The sequence below is a fragment of the Amphiura filiformis genome, chromosome 14, assembly GCF_039555335.1.
Source record: "Amphiura filiformis chromosome 14, Afil_fr2py, whole genome shotgun sequence".
Taxonomy (NCBI): domain Eukaryota; kingdom Metazoa; phylum Echinodermata; class Ophiuroidea; order Amphilepidida; family Amphiuridae; genus Amphiura; species Amphiura filiformis.
In genome coordinates this window covers 55,153,240-55,174,697 of record NC_092641.1, presented here as the reverse complement: position 1 = coordinate 55,174,697, position 21,458 = coordinate 55,153,240, and the positions used below count along the sequence as shown (strand labels likewise).

The following is a 21,458-nucleotide window of genomic DNA, read 5'->3' as shown; positions in this document are numbered from 1 at the left end:
TAGATATATAGGATCTTGTAGAATTATTAACATGGTATTTTGTCATCCTGCCATCCTTTTTGTATGGTATGATTCAATATATATCTACGAAATCCTTATTTCAAAATGTCAGTTGATTCGTATTTTGAATTTGCGAGTTACGCATTCCATGGATTATGGTGTCACATAGGTCAGTGTATTATAATTTCTGGCTGTCAACCCCCCAAAATACGTATTGGACGGCGGTTTCTTTACCAAATGGTCAAATTTACAAGGACTTGAAGGTAGTGCACACGAAATGGCGAAGTCCTACAATTCCGTTCATAATTGTTCGAACACTTTAATACGAGTGCTGCAAAATTATGCCCCCATTCCCCCGATCAATGTTGGTAGTTGTTTATTTAGCCATGCACCCTTAGAGACATCCATCATTGATTGGTGGGGAAGGGGGAGGGTTGTAGTAGTAGGAACGGGTTCAGAATTTACACCAAAGAAAGCTAAATTTCAGTATGTTAAGTATAACTATAATAAATCCTACTTTTACACAAGTGTTCGAACGACTTATGGACGGGATTTTAGGTTTCTGATGGTATAACAGTGTCACCTTTTTGAGTAAGTTGAGAATGAGACTGTGGATCACGAAGTGCACCTTCAACCAAATTATCACGTGATTCTGCAGCAAGTGTCAAGTAGTTAGAACATTAATTAAAAACCCGTTAAATGCAATTTTAGCGACTTCGTTGGTGTAAAGTAAATCTAAATATTTAAACCGCGTGTATATCTGAATCGATCAAACTTACTTAGTATTCTTGATTTATTAAAAAAAGCGGTTCCGAACTCGCCGAAATGATAAATTTCAATGATTAACTAACACCATCCGTGTTACCAGAGAATCACACCATTGGCTTCTAACACTGTAATGGTTACTGTGAAGGAATATACCGTATAAAGTTTTACACCTTGTTAAGTTTTACGCTTAAATATGTGCACCATGCAGATGCGTTCAATAAAGCCTATTTCTCCAATAGTTTTAAATTTCTTTTCATCATGTTGCTGAAATACACAATTGCTAAGAATACCAGGTTTAAGGTTAGCAACTATTTTATACTGTTGTGAATTGGTTGTTCACAACATTGTGCAAATGGTAGTGAGCTTTGGCAAAAATTGTATTGATTATTTCATATCAAGCGGGCAGAAGAATTCAAATATCAAAGATATACTTTTGTAGGTCCTGTGGTTTTTGAGTTATGGTATTATTGTCTAAATCGATTTCTTTTGATTGGATCACAGGCTTCGCGTATATTCATGAGGTTATGAATTTTCATTAACTAGACAATTGTGAGAAATTGTCGGGTTTTGTTTTTGGCTGAAGTATTTTTTTCCGAGTGAGCGGGTCTAAATAATATATTGATTTAGATAATGAAAATTTTGTTTCGACTGCTTCGACCAACAATACCTAGTCTACCCTTAACAAGAATGTTAGCTTATGAGAATACTTGCAGTACTTTCTGTCAACAAATTACGTACCTTTAAAGGAAGACATCCTGTTCACAATTATAACTGAAAAAGAATAAAACGTTTTGTGTTTGGTGGGAAATTTAAGGTGTGTGTTTTGAAAAGGCCACCTCTCTTAACTTGTAAACCTAACATTTACCGAACACTTAAGTCGGAACACCAAAAATAATAACAACTAAAAAAATAAAACACACTCCTGCAAAAGTTGTCTAGTTATTTGAGATGTTGTCAACTATGTTAAACAGCACCCCTGCAGACAAGCCGCAGTTTAATTTTGAGACGTCAGTGTGAATGTTCTTATAAATCATCGTCGTCGTGATGGTAGATTGCAACCCATAAAATATAAAACTTGTTTCGCTAGTACAGTCTGCACGCTACTTGATAACAACTAAAAAGCGCGCTAAATTGTTACCTTTTTTAACGAGTCCACTAAATCGTACCACGATCACTTAACCATCTTGAAAGGGGAAGCTTATACAGTGAAATAAATTATGCAAGTTTTTAGATGAAACAAAATAAAAGGCATGAAAAGCCACTTAACCTAATTTGGGAATTTAGTGTTTTAATTCCTAAAGCCTGTTATAATTGGTGAAATGGAATATTTAAACTTAAAAATAGTCGCTGGAAAGTTGAAAAAAATAGAGACTTCAAATGGCAATATGTTTGCGATAGAATTGTCAAACAACTTTTATTTTTTATTTTTGACAAAGTAAACTATGATTTAAAATTGCAAAATATTACCCCGATAAGTTTGTGCAAAGAAGGGCTTCTCTGCTAAGTATAACCTTTTCTAAGTAACTGTATAGTCCACATATTAATATAAATTGAACATTATGTACGATACATTTCAGTTATATGAGGGAAATATTAATGAGAACATACCTAAGCCTGACACAGGCACAAAACAAAACATTCACTATCTAAACGTATGAAACCGATAAAACATCAGACGACGTTGTCTTCTGTACAATATACATCTCAATCTTTAAAACAGCTAGAGGCGTCCCTAAATTATTATTTAAGAATTCAATTTTTCTAGATAATTAAGTTTCTACTTGGTTTGGTAGTGTTGACAGTGATTACATAAACCATAACAGTAAGCTGCTGATTTAGCAGCAACATTGGAGCTGCCTATAGCACTCTTAAATTCAAATGTATTCGGATCAGTTTCAGGCACTATTATGTTTTGATGAATCCAAGTGTGTGAAAATGTTGGACCCAAAACATAATGATTAACGTGGATGCTTTACGCCAAATATTTATTTGTCTCGCTATGAGTTTTAAAATATTGGGACTCGACTACGCCTCGTCCAATATTTAAAAAAATCATAGCTCGACCAATAAATATGGGTTCAATCGATCCAAATTTCTGGGTCTGTTTTATAGATAAACATTGAAGTCAAAGATAATTGACAAAATCATTAGTTTCGGGATTTTCGGACTCTCTTCTTTAATTTAAGGCTATGACGTCATGGATATGACGTCACAAAGTGTGCTGAGGCTTGTGGATCAACGTCTAGGAGTTGTGCATGTGCGTAGCGCACAATATCACTGCGCTTTTTTTTAATATCAAATCTGGTCTGTGCAGGGTACACGCCATTGACGACGGAAAAAAGAATCATGATCGTATGAATACCGTGTTTTTGGTTAATTTGTACTCATGACACCCAATTTAACATTGATATCTAAACAGCGCTAATTAAATCTTTTTTGGTGACAACAGTAGGACATAGAACAATGAATAGGAAAATGACGATGTTTCGTGTTAGTCTGGCTGCCAAACGCAATTTTGCAACAGAAGCTTGGTTTAGTGTCAATGGTTTTGTTTTTGATGGATATTGTTTCTCAAGATCAACAACTTCAAAAAGACCTCTGTCAGATTTGAGCATTTTAAGATATGGTGGGTCAAAGTTCACACAGAGGTCAAAATGCAAACTGCTCAAATGCTGTTGAAAAGTCCCCCAAATTATTCCTCTTGTCATAGCAATCCAAGAAAAAGTATACTTTTACCTATATGTGACATACTTTTCTAGAGCTATAAGCAAAAGGGTCAAAGGTCAGGATTCGACCTCCATGGGGGACTTTGACCCGCCATATTTCAAAATGATAAATGCTAACAGAGGTCCATTAAACTTATTTTTGAGGTTGGTGGTCTTGAAAAGCAATATCCATCAAAAACAAAACTATGGGCACCAAAACAACGTCATATCCACTTACCATGCTTACAGCCAGACTATGTAATACAGATTAATGCGGATTGAGGGAGCGACGTGTTTATTATCCAATGTTGAAATCATCACATAGCAAAAAAGAACAACACTTGGGGCGATACAACATAATGCAGGCGTGAGCATGAACATGATGAATGTGCGGTTAATGCATAATATCGTATTCTTTTATCTATATATAGATATCCAAAGTGAGTTGCCTTGGATATTATCGTCTTTAGAGTACCATCTGCAAACATATTTAGTATCTTTCGACGACAGAGACGCATGACAGACACCATCCACAAAAAACAAAACAAAACAAACAAACAAGCAACAAAAAAAACCCCAAAAAAACCCCCCAAAACAAACACAAACAAACAAAAACGAAAACAAAAAACAAAACCCAAACAAACAAAAACAACCCCCAAAGAAAAACCCCAACAACATTAGAATAGATTGGTCTTACAATAATACATGTAAAACAGAATTATTGCCTGGGGAAGGGAATAGTTCAGTTTTGACGTAATGATTAAAAAGAGGGGGGGAGTTAATTCAATGACCGCCATTTTAACCAATCAGATACTATAAAATATAACATAATATAATACAATATGTTGCGAGCCGCAATAACTTAAGGCCAAAATCACCTTTTGCCCAAATTCACTCCAATGCACAACAACAATACACTGCTTGACTAAGTTAACAAAAATGTAAGTCTTTAATTTGTAGGTACATGACAACAAATGCACATGCAATATAATCACAATATCATAATTTTAACTAATCGGTACTTAAAGGCCCATTCAGTGATTTGCTGATCGTAAAAATCGCCGTTTATTTAAGACATACGGTAATACTAGATTTTGCATGAATCGGTAATTTATATACTTGTTTATTTCTTTCAGGATGATCGTTGTATGGATATAATTGAGTGTCGATCAGAGAACGACGATTACCATCCCGATATCACCCCAATCATTCTAGCTGCACACCACAATAACTACCAAATTATCAAGGTAAGGCGTCTACTACCTATTTGGTTTCAATGTCATTATCATGACCATGACCAGGTCTTTATTTACGCATAGTGGCGAACAGGGGATTACTAGAAACCGTCTATATATAACCCGTGTCGTGCCTTCAGCGATTTGCTGAGAGCGGACAGTGACAAAGGCAACAGCCAGTTTGCACCTTTAGTATTTTCATTGATTTGAGGTGAAGGAGCATTGCGATTTCAATGCAGTATGTCGACAACACCGCCCTCTATAGTCATTATAAAACAAAATTACCTGGTTACCTGGATACGTCTGTATACGGTAATGACTAATGACGTCGATATCTAACAAACATAAAATAGGTACACAAAGGTTACCAGAAAACATTGAAATCTTGCTTAGGTTGCTTAATCTTGCTTAATTTTGACAAAATATTTTGTTTCGAAAAGTTGTGTTAAAAATAACTGATTTTTAATAAGAAACACTTCTCGCTATATACATAACAATGTCTTACAACATGACATGTTATTTTTTTTGTAATAATTATTTATAACCCAATAGTTCATGTTTTAGAACAAACTGTTTACTTGTGTATCTTTGGATAGGATGACCCCATTTGAGTTGATTTTGCAGTCTTGGCATTATCATCAGAATAATATTATTAAGTATTAACAGACTAGACAGACTCAAAACACAAGACAAAATAATGTATTTTTGAATGTTATATAACATAACATAAAGTAATAAACTCCCTATGTACCACGAACGTGAATATGCATGTATAATGGTTGAGGCCGTGCATGATAGTGATATATTTCCCCGGGGTAGACAGAACATAAGACAGCATGGTGTCGTGAGACACAGAACATGGAAGGAAACGAGAGAACCTAAATTGATTTTGTTAAGCGATAGTTTGGCAAATATGTCAGTAAATCAGTACTCCATCACAGAAAAAGCCGTTTTGTTGTCGAAAATGGTTGGATTAAATTCCAAGTTTCTATAAACCATGTTGAAATGACGCACAGAAAAGAATGCATTTATTATAAATGGGGAAGGTTTGTAGAAAATGATAACAAGGGCACTTATGATATTGATAATCGATGGTTCAAAGGGACACATTTCATAATCATCTTAATTGAATAGGAAATGTTTTAACATAACATTAGTGGAATAGAAAAGCGTAGGAAAAACAATGGTTCACATGTTTTGTTATGATACATTCTAATAACCATAATAAACCTGGGCAGTCAGAAAGGTCTCTGACTCTTTTCAAATCTAAACTATAAATAATATATAATACTAACCATAAGCATCAAATTATCTTGCCTCTCTGACAGAACAACAACATCAAAATTAGAGAGTTAATTTATATCATCAATAATATTGAGACTTATTACATTAAAAAATAAAAATGCGGAGCCGCGTAGTCTTCATTATCATGATTATTATTACTTATTTATAATTGTACAGGGTGTATCAAAATGATTGCTACCCATCAGGTTTGTTGTCTAATGAAACGCCTGCTTTTTACCAAATTCAACATTAGATTCTCTTTATATGACAACAATTTATAGTTATATGACATTTTATTACACAACTCAACAAATAAGGTGGATGTTATGCTGCATTTTTACGTGGCAGTCTTGGTCATGCTCATTGGATATTGATGGGTACCAATCATTTTGATACACCCTGTATGTCTAAACTCGATATTATCTGCTATGACGGTGTGTATGTACATGTGTACTGCACAGGTATATATTATGAAAGGTATATATCTAGATTGTTATCTTACTTACGTTTTCATCACATACTGAATCTTTCATGAGCCACCGATGGCATCAATATTCTATCTCAAATTTAACGATTTGCTTTCTTCCTGTGTTTTTGCACTTGTATATTGAATTTCAAAAATCAATCAACAAAAAACAAATTCGGAATAATGCAATCGCACACAAACTGCTTGACCTTTTTTGTTGGCTACCTGTCGTACTATATAGATGAATACTTACTGGATACATATTGCATTAAATAGGGACTCAATTACCTGGGTTATCGCCGTATATATATCATAGTGTATTGGAGGATATATAGGCTATACCTTTCAACGTACTAGGAATCTCAACTCTGCAGTGTTGATCCATTTAAAAAAATTATTTTTAGAACCATAAACCCAAACGTGGTCATGTTTGTACTCGATAGACTGCATTTGTCACGGAGAATTCAAATATTACCCTTAATATTTGAAATTTTTTCTTGGATTTGTGCAATTTGGATACCATGTAATATTTTGAACATAATCAAGTGTATTAGAGATTAGCAATGGTGTGGTTAAGGTACAGGTATGTTTCATCCTCGACAGGTGATAAATCTAATACTTATGACTGAAAGGATATCCCTTAAAATCACGGCTCTTAGCTCACAATCGGTCTTGTACAAAGAACGGGAAGCAGGTTTAGGGTCCGTCTTAATATCAACTTGAGAGATTTATACTAGTAATAGTTACGAGATTAAGAATTAAAAACAATGCTTTTCACTCTACACACACGCTATTATCTATTTTATTAGGGGCCCTGTATATCCTAATAGAGAACTGAGTGTAGAAAAAAAGGGAACACTTCAGGACCCATGTCAAATCACTTAACAATGAGCAACATACCTTAAGAATTATTTTAACAAAAAAGAAAAAGATTAAGAAAACAAATACATAAGGTTCGTCTCATTAATTCTATTCAGAGTCATGTGTATATGATTATCTTTAACATATCTGTAGGTTTTGAAGACCGATGTGATGTCAAATTTCGTGGTGAAAAAGCTTCAATATAAAGCTAAGAACACATTATCTTTCTTGTACAAACTTCAACACAATTTGTTTGTATAATCTGGAGATATAGTTGCTTTTCATTCGATTATAGCAGCCATTTTGAAAAAAAAGGGCCCTCACAGTAATGTTTTCAGGATACAGGCTTTTTATCCCATTATTATTGTTCATATGGTTAAACCATGTGAGAATTTTCCTTTTCATGTGTGGTACCTAGCTCATTGTTAACCTGATGTATGGACTTATATGTGATGCGATCAAGCAAAATCAATCGGAACTCGGAAATATTAAATTTTCAGTTTCTTATAAGATCGTCAAAAGCATTTGCAAAGCTGCATTTTGCAGAAAACTCCAATGAAAATGAACAAGGTATGAGCAATTAAAGAGTTTCCAAAACAAGAGGAAACAAAAGGAAATATATCCTTTGTTTGGCTATATCTCAAAATCAATATTTCCGAGTTCCGACTGATTTTGCTTGATCGCATCACATATTCCAAAGAAATTTACCAGACACACAATGTGTCTATTATAAACAGCTCCCTCTTGCACATATAACCACACACGACACCAACATAGTACACGCTACATTCGGCAGCACAAAATAATGTTTAATGTTATTGTCTACATGCTTCTATACTCTTCTTTTAAAAGGACGGGTAATAATGTGTGCAGACGGGAAGTATGTCACAAAACGCATTGCTATATCTTGTTTCTAAACATTAGGTTCCCTCTTAAATCAGACAATGGGCTATTTCAGTTGAAATCCATACCCCCTACGACGACACTATTAGTTATCCCCTGTTTGTTCATGCAATACGAAAAATATCACTGGTTTTGAGGTCGTATCACACGAGGCCGCCTGTGAACAGACAGGGGGTAACGAATTTATCATTCAGTAGACATGAATTTAACATAAATAAATAAATAAATAAATAAATAAATAAAGAAATAAAGAAATCAATCAATCAATCAATCAATCAATCAATCAATCAATCAATCAATCAATCAATAAATCAATAAATCAATAAATCAATAAATCAATAAATAAATAAATAAATAAATAAATAATAATTAAATAATACCACAATTATAAAATGATCAAGTTATAGGCCTACTCCAAACTCTTCCAAGTATGCTTTCAAGTTTTCTGTCATGCAACTACCACCAAGCCATGTAATACTGCGCGCCATTGCCAACGCGTGACGCACACTTAGCACGCGACGCGAGGTAGCGCGTAATTGCCGTCTCTACCGCATACGCGATCAGCACAGTACAGTGTACAATACAACGCAGGCCCGTTAATTGCCGGTACTGATTAAGAGCTGAATAATACGGCTATATATTGTACGGTAATTTATGAACGCTGAACAATACGAAATTATATTATTTGGCTATTAACCAATGAAATGTCGTTATTCATGTCTACTGTATGATAAAACCTCATCTTCCACACAGGGAGTTTTTAAATGGGATTTTCTGAGTATGTGGTTTCATTTGAAATCTACACTACCTGTTTTGTGAGATTAAGGTCATGCATTCCGTAGGAGGTGTACATGGTGTATGGATTTCAACTGGAATGGCCCAATACTGTCCTCCAAAGGAATAAGTAACCACATATATTGGGTTCCAATATCTGTGAAGTAACAGAAAAAGATATTGCATTTCTTCTTGTAAAACAGGTTTCGTTGAATGAATATGCTAATATATTGAGTATACACATGTAATAATATGGTATATACTTCATATTTCCTTGGAATCTATTTTTAGAATCAGTCCATTCCCAGATTAAATAAAGTATCTGCTAACAATTAACACAGACGCTTTGTTTTTACTATGCGCTGAAATGCTCTCAACTCCATTGGCGCAGTTGATTAACCTTCATACAACAATGATACCCACAAATTTGACCTCAAGTTGTGGAGTATGAGTTTTGTGTACCCAACACGTTCAAAAGGTCATTGCCAATATATTAACATATTAGAGTTTAGAACTGTGTTCTGACAGATGAGGGTGCTTTAATGCTTGTATCATGGCAACAGAAAGGAAAATGTGTTCCCTAGAGATGATAGCGATAATGTAATGTTAGCCTTGTCTTTTATGTTTTGAAAATTGCTACCAGTCGGAGTTGAAGATGTTTATCGTCAGTTAGGTCTCCATTATATAAAACATGGTTTACAAATGGCGGGTATGTGAAGTTTAACACGTATCTATCGGATACCCAGCCCGAAAATCACGTTTTTAAAATATACTATTAAAAATTTACATAATACTGCAAGTTTTAATCGATGAGTTTCCAAATAAGGCTTTATCCTGGATGTCCATGCTGAATGTAATGGGTCCGTGTGTTTTTTTTCGCTACGACGCTTTTATGTAATGAAATAAACTGGGAAAGAAATTTTAGAATACTATTGCTGTTGATCATATAGTGAGGATCATGGTGCAATATAAAGTGGAGTGAAGAGTGTTCAAGTACTCGTTATACATGTATTATGCACATTTTTGTTCTCTGAACACGTCAAAGCTTACAGTACACTTGAAAGTATGAACATATATCAGACTAGCGAGTTGAGCAAAGTAGTATAGTTGCCTTGTCTCTTAGTTCTTTTAGGAGTACGTCATATGAATTTCGTTCATGCACGATTACAGACAAGAGACCTTAGAGGGCGCTTAAGGGCTTATTCTAACACACGAGTCGCCTGGGTGGAACGATCTGTGTAAAGTCAATCAAAACATCAAATTTTCATCGAACCAGTCCCTAAGAAATCTCACAAGGAGTAATGCATTTTGTTAAATCGAAAAGTACGTTGCTATTTTTAAGTAGACAAGTTGATTACGGCTAAAAGGTGTATGGCAAGTTAAGACTCCAATCGAGTGTAACCAGACTGGTATTTATTTTGAACAGGTGGTAGAGTGATCTGGAATCAAATACGTCAGGATATTGTTCATTGCACACACTAGGATCCACAACATGCTCATCTATCAGGGCACAGTTCTTAAACCCCAATACATTTGTACATTCATTGAATGACCTTCTGAAAATGTGGGTACAAAAACTCATACTCTGCAACTTGAGGTCAATTTTTTCACTATGATTGTTTAATTGAGGTTATTGAACTACGCCACTGGGATGAGGCCATTATGGTCCATAGTGACAGTGCATAGTCTGTCCGGGCGAACTAAACGGACATTAATTTTGAAATATTAGTAGTAATATAATGGTGACACAGTTGTTTAATGGCATGTAGATCTGTGTTCATTTAAAAGCAGCGTTGAACCATACACTGGATGAACACTGATGGGACTATGTAACTTATCTCTTGTTTGTATCTTTCAAGGGATAGACACTTGTATAAGGTCATTAGAACATCAGAAAATGAGTAACATATAGCAAAAGAAATTTTCAAACTACTTTTAATTACAAAATGGAAAGGAAAAACTCATCATTGAGCTAAATTAATATTTAAATAGATGTAAATAGCGCCCTCAATTTGTACATAAATATACAGTTTATGGAATAAAAATTACCACAAAAAGGCAGAATAAGATGAAATATTTGATAAGAAAAGAAAATCCAAGTTAAAAATAGCAAAGAGATATATGTGTCTATTAATGTGATAGCTGCTGGTACTGTAAAGGTCTATACTTGAAAAATATCTAACGTTTTGGTAGAAACATTAATAAATGATCACATCAAACAACCGTGGTGAAAATCCAGGTGTTTTACGATGCCCAAACGGAAATTCCAGAATAGGCCCTAAAGGTACCCACCAATTAACAGTCCCCATTGATATGCAAAGTAATAGTTAGCTGTAATAGTTAGCTCTGTAGAACATTGACTTTATCACATACAATAATGTGCCAGCGATTACTCTAGCTGTGAATCTGACTATAAGCATAAAAAGGGCAAATATTAATTAGTGACCAATTTGTGGTCATTGTTTAGTTAAACTGGCTATATTTGGCGGTGTTTTATTTTGTAAATAAAAGAATAAAAAAATAGAGTGATAATAATGATATGTCGTGTGAATACAAATATCAGTCATAATATTATTGTAATTGAGTTTAGTTTCCTTTTAATACACATATTGCAATAGTACTACAAGAGCTAAAACGACACGCAGGTCACTGAACTCCGATAAGAGTGTTGGTTAGGGTATATGGGTTTAGGTATAGGGTTCTCGGGTGGTGCGTCCCCTTTAGGCACATACAAAAAGGATACGGTAGAAGTACAATATCATGAGTTTGTCCAGAGGATAATTAAAACAGTATCCATTACACTCTAAGCATAGTTTTTCATCATGTTCCCATCCTGTATTACTGCCATGTGTAAACACCTGCCAAGGTCAAGTACACCTCGGGTCGAATGTTGAATTTACTGGTAGCCTATTATTCATGTATTATGATCTCACTTTACTTTGAATTGTAGCGCTAAGTAGATAACCCGGGGTAGATAATCTACTGGCGCAAGATTTATATTCTCTGCATACAATCGAAATGTTAATGACTAATAACTCCTACAGTTACCCTCACACAAGTATTGTCGTGATAATTAGTCCAGCAGAGTGTATGGAACATGAGTAGTGCATATCATAATAATTAGATTTTGCACACATTACTGCATTATATTATCTAATTATATCAGTTTGTGGTCAGTTTGGCTGTACCAGGAAGTAAACTGAAGTCAGCAAAAGTGTGTACATGTATCCCATGATCCAGTACATGAGCAGTATCCTTTACTGTGTGAGGTAATATTCTACTTTATAGTTTAATTTCAAATGAATATGGCCCGTCCAAATGCTGAAAACATCCAAATCTAATAAGAATACCAACTCTCTTCACTTTATATTGATCAATTTTATTGTTTTTAATTATGATAGAAATATGATTGCTTGATGTGTACTTCTTCCCATTATATCACCATATGCTGCAGTACAACAAAGGTCAAAGGTTTCACTTCCATATTGTGCATTATTCTGGGACAAATAATTCAGCGGGCAGCCATGTTATTTTTACTAGTCAACACTTGCATAGGAACCGCATAGTCGGAGGCAAGGTTCATTATTGATCGGATATTAAATACTTATTTATTATTCTATTACCCCCACGACCCATTATTCAAAATCGCGCACTGTGATTTGTTGAAACGTGTCACGTGACAGACCATTAATTAGCGATAAAGTGTCAAGGGCAACGAACTTAATGTTCTATCATCACAGCGCACATCAGAGCGCACAGCACACCTGCTTATGTAGGGGAGAATGGAATGTCAGGGGTGTGTTATTGTATGTGCATACCTGCTTATAGGGGAGAATGGAATGTTAGGTTGTGTTATTGGAATGTGCATATGCTTTGGCTACGCGTATGCGCTCCACCTTGAGGTAAACAACTTGAAATATTTGGGCAAAAAATTTGATATTTTCTCTTTAAATCACACTATTTTGTGGTAATAGAATAGAAATAAAGGTGCAGCATTATCCTTTACACGCAAATAATGTGTCCTCGGCAGTAAAAACGTTGAAATAATGGGTTCGGCTGCGCCTCACCCATTATTTACGTTTTTACTGCCTCGGACACATTATTTTCGTGTAAAGGATCATGCATTACCCTTTATTTCTTAAGTAATAGACCGGTAATAGCATATCGTGTGCATGCGCTTTATTCCGTAGTCAATAAGTATGATAAACAAACGCATTTTGGCATAGTAAAAGTAGCGTTGTGGTGTAGGCTCGCGACTTTTAATCCAAAGGTTGTGGGTTCGAATCAAATACGTCAGGATATTGTTCATTGCACACACTAGGATCCACAACATGCTCATCTACCAGGGCACAGTTCTTAAACCCCAATACATTTGTACATTCATTGAATGACCTTTTGAAAATGTGGGTACAAAAACTCACATTCTGCAACTTGAGGTCATTTTTTTCACTATGATTGTTTAATTGAGGTTATTGAACTACGCCACTGGGATGAGGCCATTATGGTCCATAGTGACAGTGCATAGTCTGTCCGGGCGAACTAAACGGACATTAATTTCGAAATATTAGTAGTAATATAATGGTGACACAGTTGTTTAATGGCATGTAGATCTGTGTTCATTTAAAAGCAGCGTTGAACCATACACTGGATGAACACTGATGGGACTATGTAACTTATCTCTTGTTTGTATCTTTCAAGGGATAGACACTTGTATAAGGTCATTAGAACATCAGAAAATGAGTAACATATAGCAAAGAAATTTTCAAACTACTTTTAATTACAAAATGGAAAGGAAAAACTCATCATTGAGCTAAATTAATATTTAAATAGATGTAAATAGCGCCCTCAATTTGTACATAAATATACAGTTTATGGAATAAAAATTACCACAAAAAGGCAGAATAAGATGAAATATTTGAAAAGAAAAGAAAATCCAAGTTAAAAATAGCAAAGAGATATATGTGTCTATTAATGTGATAGCTGCTGGTACTGTAAAGGTCTATAATTGAAAAATATGTAACGTTTTGGTAGAAACATTAATAAATGATCACATCAAACAACCGTGGTGAAAATCCAGGTGTTTTACGATGCCCAAACGGAAATTCCAGAATAGGCCCTAAAGGTACCCACCAATTAACAGTCCCCATTGATATGCAAAGTAATAGTTAGCTGTAATAGTTAGCTCTGTAGAACATTGACTTTATCACATACAATAATGTGCCAGCGATTACTCTAGCTGTGAATCTGACTATAAGCATAAAAAGGGCAAATATTAATTAGTGACCAATAAATTTGTGGTCATTGTTTAGTTAAACTGGCTATATTTGGCGGTGTTTTATTTTGTAAGTAAAATAATAAAAAAATAGAGTGATAATAATGATATGTCGTGTGAATACAAATATCAGTCATAATATTATTGTAATTGAGTTTAGTTTCCTTTTAATACACATATTGCAATAGTACTACAAGAGCTAAAACGACACGCAGGGCACTGAACTCCGATAAGAGTGTTGGTTAGGGTATGTGGGTTTAGGTATAGGGTTCTCGGGTGGTGCGTCCCATTTAGGCACATACAAAAATGATACGGTATAAGTACAATATCATGAGTTTGTCCAGAGGATAATTAAAACAGTATCCATTATACTCTAAGCATAGTTTTCCATCATCACTAAGATCCACAACATGCTCATCTATCAGGGGCACATTTCTTTAACCCCAATACATTTGTACATTCATTGAATGACCTTTGAAAATGTGGGTACTAAAACTCATACTCTGCAACTTGAGGTCAAATTTTGCACTATGATTGTTTAATTGAGGTTATTGAACTGTGTCATTGGGATGAGGCCATTGTGGTCCATAGTGCATGTTTCCATCCATCCTGTTTTACTGCCATGTGTAAACACCTGCCAAGGTCAAGTACACCTCGGGTCGAATGTTGAATTTACTGGTAGCCTATTATTCATGTATTATGATATCACTTTACTTTGAATTGTAGCGCTAAGTAGATAATCTACTGGCGCAAGATTTATATTCTTTGCATACAATCGAATTGTTAATGACGTATAACTCCTACAGTTACCCTCACACAAGTATTGTCGTGATAATTAGTCCAGGAGAGTGTATGGAACATGAGTAGTGCATAGCATAATAATTAGATTTTGCACAAATTACTGCATTATATTATCTAATTATATCAGTTTGTGGTCAGTTTGGCTGTACCAGGAAGTAAACTGAAGTCAGCAAAAGTTTGTACATGTATCCCATGATCCAGTACATGAGCATTATCCTTTACTGTGGGAGGTAATATTCTACTTAGTTTAATTTCAAATGAATATGGCCGGTCAAAATGCTGAAAACATCCACATCTAATAAGAATACCAACTCTCTTCACTTTATATTGATCACATTTATTGTTTTTAATTATGATAGAAATATGATTGCTTGATTACATCACCATATGCTGCAGTACCACAAAGGTCAAAGGTTTCACTTCCATATTGTGCATTGTTCTGGGACAAATAATTCTGCGGGCAGCCATATTATTTTTACTAGTCAACATTTGCATAGGAACCGCATAGTCGGAGGCAAGGTTCATTATTGATCGGAGATTAATTATAATATATTAGTAATAGACAGGTAATAGCATATCGTGTGCATGCGCTTTATTCCGTAATCAATAAGTATGATAAACAAACGCATTTTGGCACAGTAAAAGTAGCGTAGTGGTATAGGCTCGCGACTGTTAATCCAAAGGTTGTGGGTTCGAACCCTGGTAGAATTTTAATTGTATTTTATTTTGTTAAGTAAGAGGTCCGTCGTATAAAACTGAACACATCGCAATCCAGCCTCAAATACTAAAGTATATCATGTAAATGTATTAAGCGATGCAAATGTTGACAGTAAAAAAAAATCGCCAGCGGGCAACGTGTGTGCTACGAAGTCCCGGTATACATTCACCCTCTTCTACTTTCGAGACATATTCATTTTGTTAATGAAGTGCCTGCGTACTTATTAACATGCACCTAGGATTGAGAAACATAAGAAACTCAGATATTACTTTGTAATGCAGTTATTCTAACAGATGGTCAAAAAGTTACCAGTAGAATTATTTTGTTCTGTTTTTGTTCTGTTTTTTTTTATGTCGAGCATATCTATAGGCATTAACAGCTGAAATCTAGGAGGTAACGCTGACGAAACTTCGGCCAGGCACAATCGCCGTAGATAGCTGGTCGGGAATTTTTACAGGACAGTCAAGTGTAGCCAACAATCGGGCTTATTGCCCTGATCGGAACCGACTGAAACGAGATGTTTTTTTATCATGGGTCATCTGCCCCGCCATTACCAGATGAGCCACGGGGAGACTAACTAAAATATTACAGGATACAGTCCTGGATGAACCGTAATGAAAAGTATAACAAATACAAAAGTACGATAACGGATGTACCAGACACTTACATTTGTATTTATAGGCACTGTTGGTTATGCCAAGCCAGCGTTTTCAAGCATTATTCAAGAACATTTGAAGCTTGGCGTTTATGGAACATGTCTGTACGGGCAATACATCGTATACACAAATGTCACAGCAGAAAGTATCTAATAAAGACAAAGGTTACGGCTGTACTCGCTATAGGAAAGCCTAAATAAGACTGTCTGTGCAGAGAAAACGTTTACGCTTGACGTTTACATTGCAACTTATTGGCAAAACTAAAATGTCACGTAACATACAGTCGCCGAAAGCGTTTGCCTTTTGAAATACGTAACATGTAAACGCATTACTAAAGTACAGTGATTATTTAGCTGACTTTGAGTATTTTGCACTTTCCATTATTAACATCTTTACATTAAAACGTGTTTTCTTTGGATGTTGGACGGGTATGATGTGTTTTACTATTTAATACGCGCAAAATGAATATGCAAAAGGTAAACGGTAGTGCACGGATTGAACACGTGATTTCTGTTTGGTGCTCACTTCAAGGGTGCCCATTGGTTATCACTTTCATTCACCTATATGCTACTTTGATGGGCTTATTATTGGTGAAGGCATGATTACATCATCGATAGAATATTGAATCACTGGATTGGTGCTCTGAATGCCGTTGCCCTCCTCACCTAAGTTAATAGTTGCGCTTTGCGTACGCCTGAAGCACATATATGTGAATTTACGCGAGCGTCAATCGGGACTTTATTGACTCTTGCAGTAACACACACCGAATAGTTTTCGCAAATTATAAGCTGAACAAATTATAGTGCTGTGGTAGCCAAAATCAGTATGTGTCCCTCTCCATGACGTGACTGATTGTGTCTACAGTTACACAGATCCTGGAAAGAAATTGTTACAGCATTAGACACTGCTGTCTACTGTTAACTAGGACACCGTGACACCGCAATAGATACAGTCATAAGTTGTCTTCCAAAGACCGTATATAGTGACCGGTAACTTATGCATGAGTTTCTTTATGTCCTACTAGTTTTGTTTTTATTCATTAACTCAATACCCACAAGAGACTACTAATGAATTGAGGTGTCTCAAAATCGATTAACTTTACTGGGTCTTCACCTACTTTCTGCCGCCGTCAAATTATGTCAAGTAATAATGTTCCACCATATATCAGTCAAAGACATTTTGGGTCCCGCCTGAAACAGCTTTAGTTCTGATTAATTAATGTGCTCTATCTATGTCATGTGGCAGCAGAGAGCAAATTAACGGGTCATATATTGAATCCATTATACGCTTTAGTTTGCCATTATATGATGCTTCAAAACGTACCCGCCGGTCTCTGGAGGCACAAGGGTAATACATGATAAAACAGGTTAAGATGCGACAGAAAAAGTGTGTTAACACATTATTGCAATTATTTTTAAATTGCGGTTGTGCTCTATTTCGTTTAATAAAATGAGAATATAGCCAGGGGTCATTTCCTTCCGATTACCGCACTATATTGTTTGAATATCTATCTAGTTAAATTTTCTGGAAAGTTATGTGTTTTCAAATTCATTGACGTTCTTACGTGATGACTCGAGTTGGCAGTTTGGTATTATCATCATTCATACATTGATGCAATTCAACTGTTGCCTTCGATTCAATACTGATACACGTACTTACATCGTGATGAGAAGGGGTATTAACTGCTTCAGCATAGGCTTATGAACCGGATGGTGGGGAGGCGCAGCCCCTTAATAATTTTGGTGCGAGGTCTGGAATACCTTTCAGCCCCACTCCCCCAATAATCCAAGGTGAAGTTAAAACATTGTGATAAAATAGATTGAAAATGGGTGTTTATAGCTATATTTTGTGGGAACCCCCCTCGGGTACCCCCAAAGTGGGCCACATGTTGAAAATCTTCCTAAGTCAATGTTCAGTATCCATTATCAACTTCATCCCTATATGGTTTACTCTTGCTGGATACGTTGTTGGGAACATCCCTGACATTTGACTTCAAGCCGTTAATGTGAAGCGCATGGACTTATACTGGCTAGTCCATGATTGGGCTGTAGTAAACCAAATGATTGGCCAAGAGCATGTTGGAGCATCATCTTGCTGGCTGTAGTGAACCAATAATGATTGGCCCATGTGCATGTTGGAGCATTTTTTACTCTGATGTGGATATTGCTCATGTTGAATCTTAAATACAAAAAGGGATAAAAAATACAAACAAAAAATAGCATGGTAAATTAATTGGAAATGAGGAAACCCTGTACTGAGTACAGCATCCCACGTTTCGAGAGTCATCGTGCCAAGTTGCGAAATTTATCTGCCAACCTTATAATTTACCTAAGTTTAAGGGTCTGGAAGACTTTGGTACTGTATGGAGAACTTGAAACATACTATAGAAATAGTTGACAGATGTTCTTTGATCAATTCATTTGTATAAGTACCACGCTATAATGCTTGAAATGGAAAATACTTAACAACATGTTTGGTATTATATTCAATACCGAGTCTTCAATATTGCCAACGTAATTATACATAGTTCACATAATGTGTTATTCTATGATATTTATAGATAGTGATAACACATATGCAATATGTACATATTTTATGACATAGTTATTCTATTCTTGGAAATATGCCACACGGTTGTTTGATGGGATCATTTTTTCGTTTTTCAAACAAAACATGTACAACCATATTTTAGGCTTAAACAGCTAAATGTGATATCATGCTAATGTATACAGATGCTTTTGAGTCATTCTCAACTTTAATTTCCCCCCTTTAATGACAAAATTGGTGGCGCTATTTAGTTTGTTTGATGAAATTTCCTTGTTGCTTGTTTCACCTATTCCAGCTGTTTTAATGGCATTATTAATCACATACCCCTTGCAAATAAAGAAATATGATTTAGGATAAATATCTATAGTTTGCATTTAGTTAATAATGAAGCCAATTATATATTATGCATCAAGCAACCGTGGCCAAAATTTACCGAAATTTATTATTGCAATAAGGCAAAACAATTTTTGAATATACCGCACTTCACTAGTATGTTCACGCGGTACCTCTGCATTGAACCATATCGTGCTGATCACTCGCACCTGTAAGATTGCAGATATTGCACAGATAATGAGTGCAACCTGCTTTTATTTAGTGCAGCGCGATATATTCAAAAATTCAAAAATCAGAGTATTACATCACTCACCTTGCCAGTGAATTGGAAGTTTCTGTAAGCTTAACCTTCACCCAAACTCTAATAAACACGAGCCGGCTATTGCTCGCCAACTATAAGCCGAACAAAGCAAAGTGCTGTAACTGTCAAAATAAGTGTTCCTATCTATATAGGACGTGATAATGGTGACTGATCATTGTGTCTACAGTTGCTACAGTAATATAATACTGTTGTCTACTATTAACTAGGCCACCGTGACACCGCGATAGATACAGTCATAAGTCATCTTCCAATGCTCATCCAATGGCTGTAACTTATGCATGAGTGTCTTTATGTTATACTATAGTTTTGTTTTTATTCATTAACTTAGTATCCACAAGAGACTACTTGAAGAATTGTGGTGTCTCAAAATCGATTAACTTTACTGGGTCTTAACCTACTTTTTGCCGTCGTCACATTGTGTCAAGTATAAAGCAGTATACAGACTTTTTATTGTACGTACAATATTGTATGTACAATATGTACGTTATTTTATCTATTGCCGTTCTATTTCCAGTAATGTTTAAGTTCTAACGAATGTTTGATGACGTAAAATCGATAATATATTTCTGCTAGATATTGTATGTAACATATTATCGATTTTTCGTCATCAAACATTCGTTAGAACTTAAACATTACTGGAAATAGAATGGCAATAGATTAAATAACGTACATATTGTACATACAATATTGTACGTACAATACTCGGAGTATTAATTGCTCCACCATATCAGTCAAACTACATTACTGGTCACGCACCTGACACCGCCTTAATCATGTTTAACTCATGTGTTTTATCTATGTGATCTGACAGCAGAGAGAAAATTAACAGGTCATATTGAATCTATTATACGCTTTATCTCGACATTAAGAGCATGCTTCAAAACGTATCCGCCGGTCTATTGAGGCACAGGGGGGAATACATGATGAAACCTGGTTAACATGCCCCAGAAAAAGTGTGTTAACACATGATTGCCATAATTTTTAAATTGCGGTCGTGCCCTATTTCGATTAATAAAAAGGAACTTAGCCAGGGGTGATTTCCCTCCGGTTACCATGGTTACCGCACTATATTATTTGAATATCTATCTAGTTGAACATCTTATGAGCCGTAGTTCTTTGAGGTATTGGATTTATATTCTATTACGCTCCTTCGTTATGCCATAAATTGACAGTTTGGTATTATCATCATTCATACATATCAATGCAATTCACAAAAAATTGCTGTCTTAGATTCAATAATAATATACACGTACTTACAAAGTATCCTTACACTTGGAAAAATAATCACAATTTCAAAACTGAACCATATTGAAATAAATTTATTTTTATTTTTTTAGATGCACCATCAAATCCTACACATTATGACACCACATTGAATCCAATGTGACCTCAAGAAGTAAAGTTACAAGCAATTGAATAGACGAAGGTCCCGTTTGTGACAAACTAGCCTATATACAAGGCGCAATAAAGATTCCAACAAGCGCCACAAAGAGACAACACATTTTCTTTAATGAAGCTTTATTTAAAGCAGTTTTTATTTCAGTTTTATTTCTCTGTACTTTTCATAACTTTCATTTTATTTGTCAGTTCTTTAGTTTCAGTTTTCTTTTGTTCCTTTTGATTTAAATTAAAGGCACGCCTAAATTAGCCATTCACCAAACCAGATGTCTATTCTGTTGAGTTTTAAATAGGCCAGTTTGTCACTTTTACACTGGACCTGCGTCTAATCAAATGAATACATGAATGCAAAAGCCACCTAAGTCCATGCGAAGTTATTTTGAGAGAAAAACCCGTGTATGATTTTAATTCCTTC

The 21,458-nt window shown here is 35.3% G+C and overlaps 1 protein-coding gene across 2 annotated transcripts in view; it reads left to right on the top strand.

Annotated features, from left to right (window-relative positions):
* LOC140170323 (short transient receptor potential channel 4-like) overlaps positions 1 to 21,458 on the top strand; it is a 290,327-nt gene that overhangs the window by 149,891 nt on the left and 118,978 nt on the right. For both annotated transcript variants that reach the window (XM_072193690.1, XM_072193689.1), the window contains one exon: positions 4,610 to 4,720. In XM_072193690.1, coding sequence (XP_072049791.1) covers positions 4,610 to 4,720 — 111 coding nt within the window. The remainder of the gene's footprint in view (positions 1 to 4,609; positions 4,721 to 21,458) is intronic.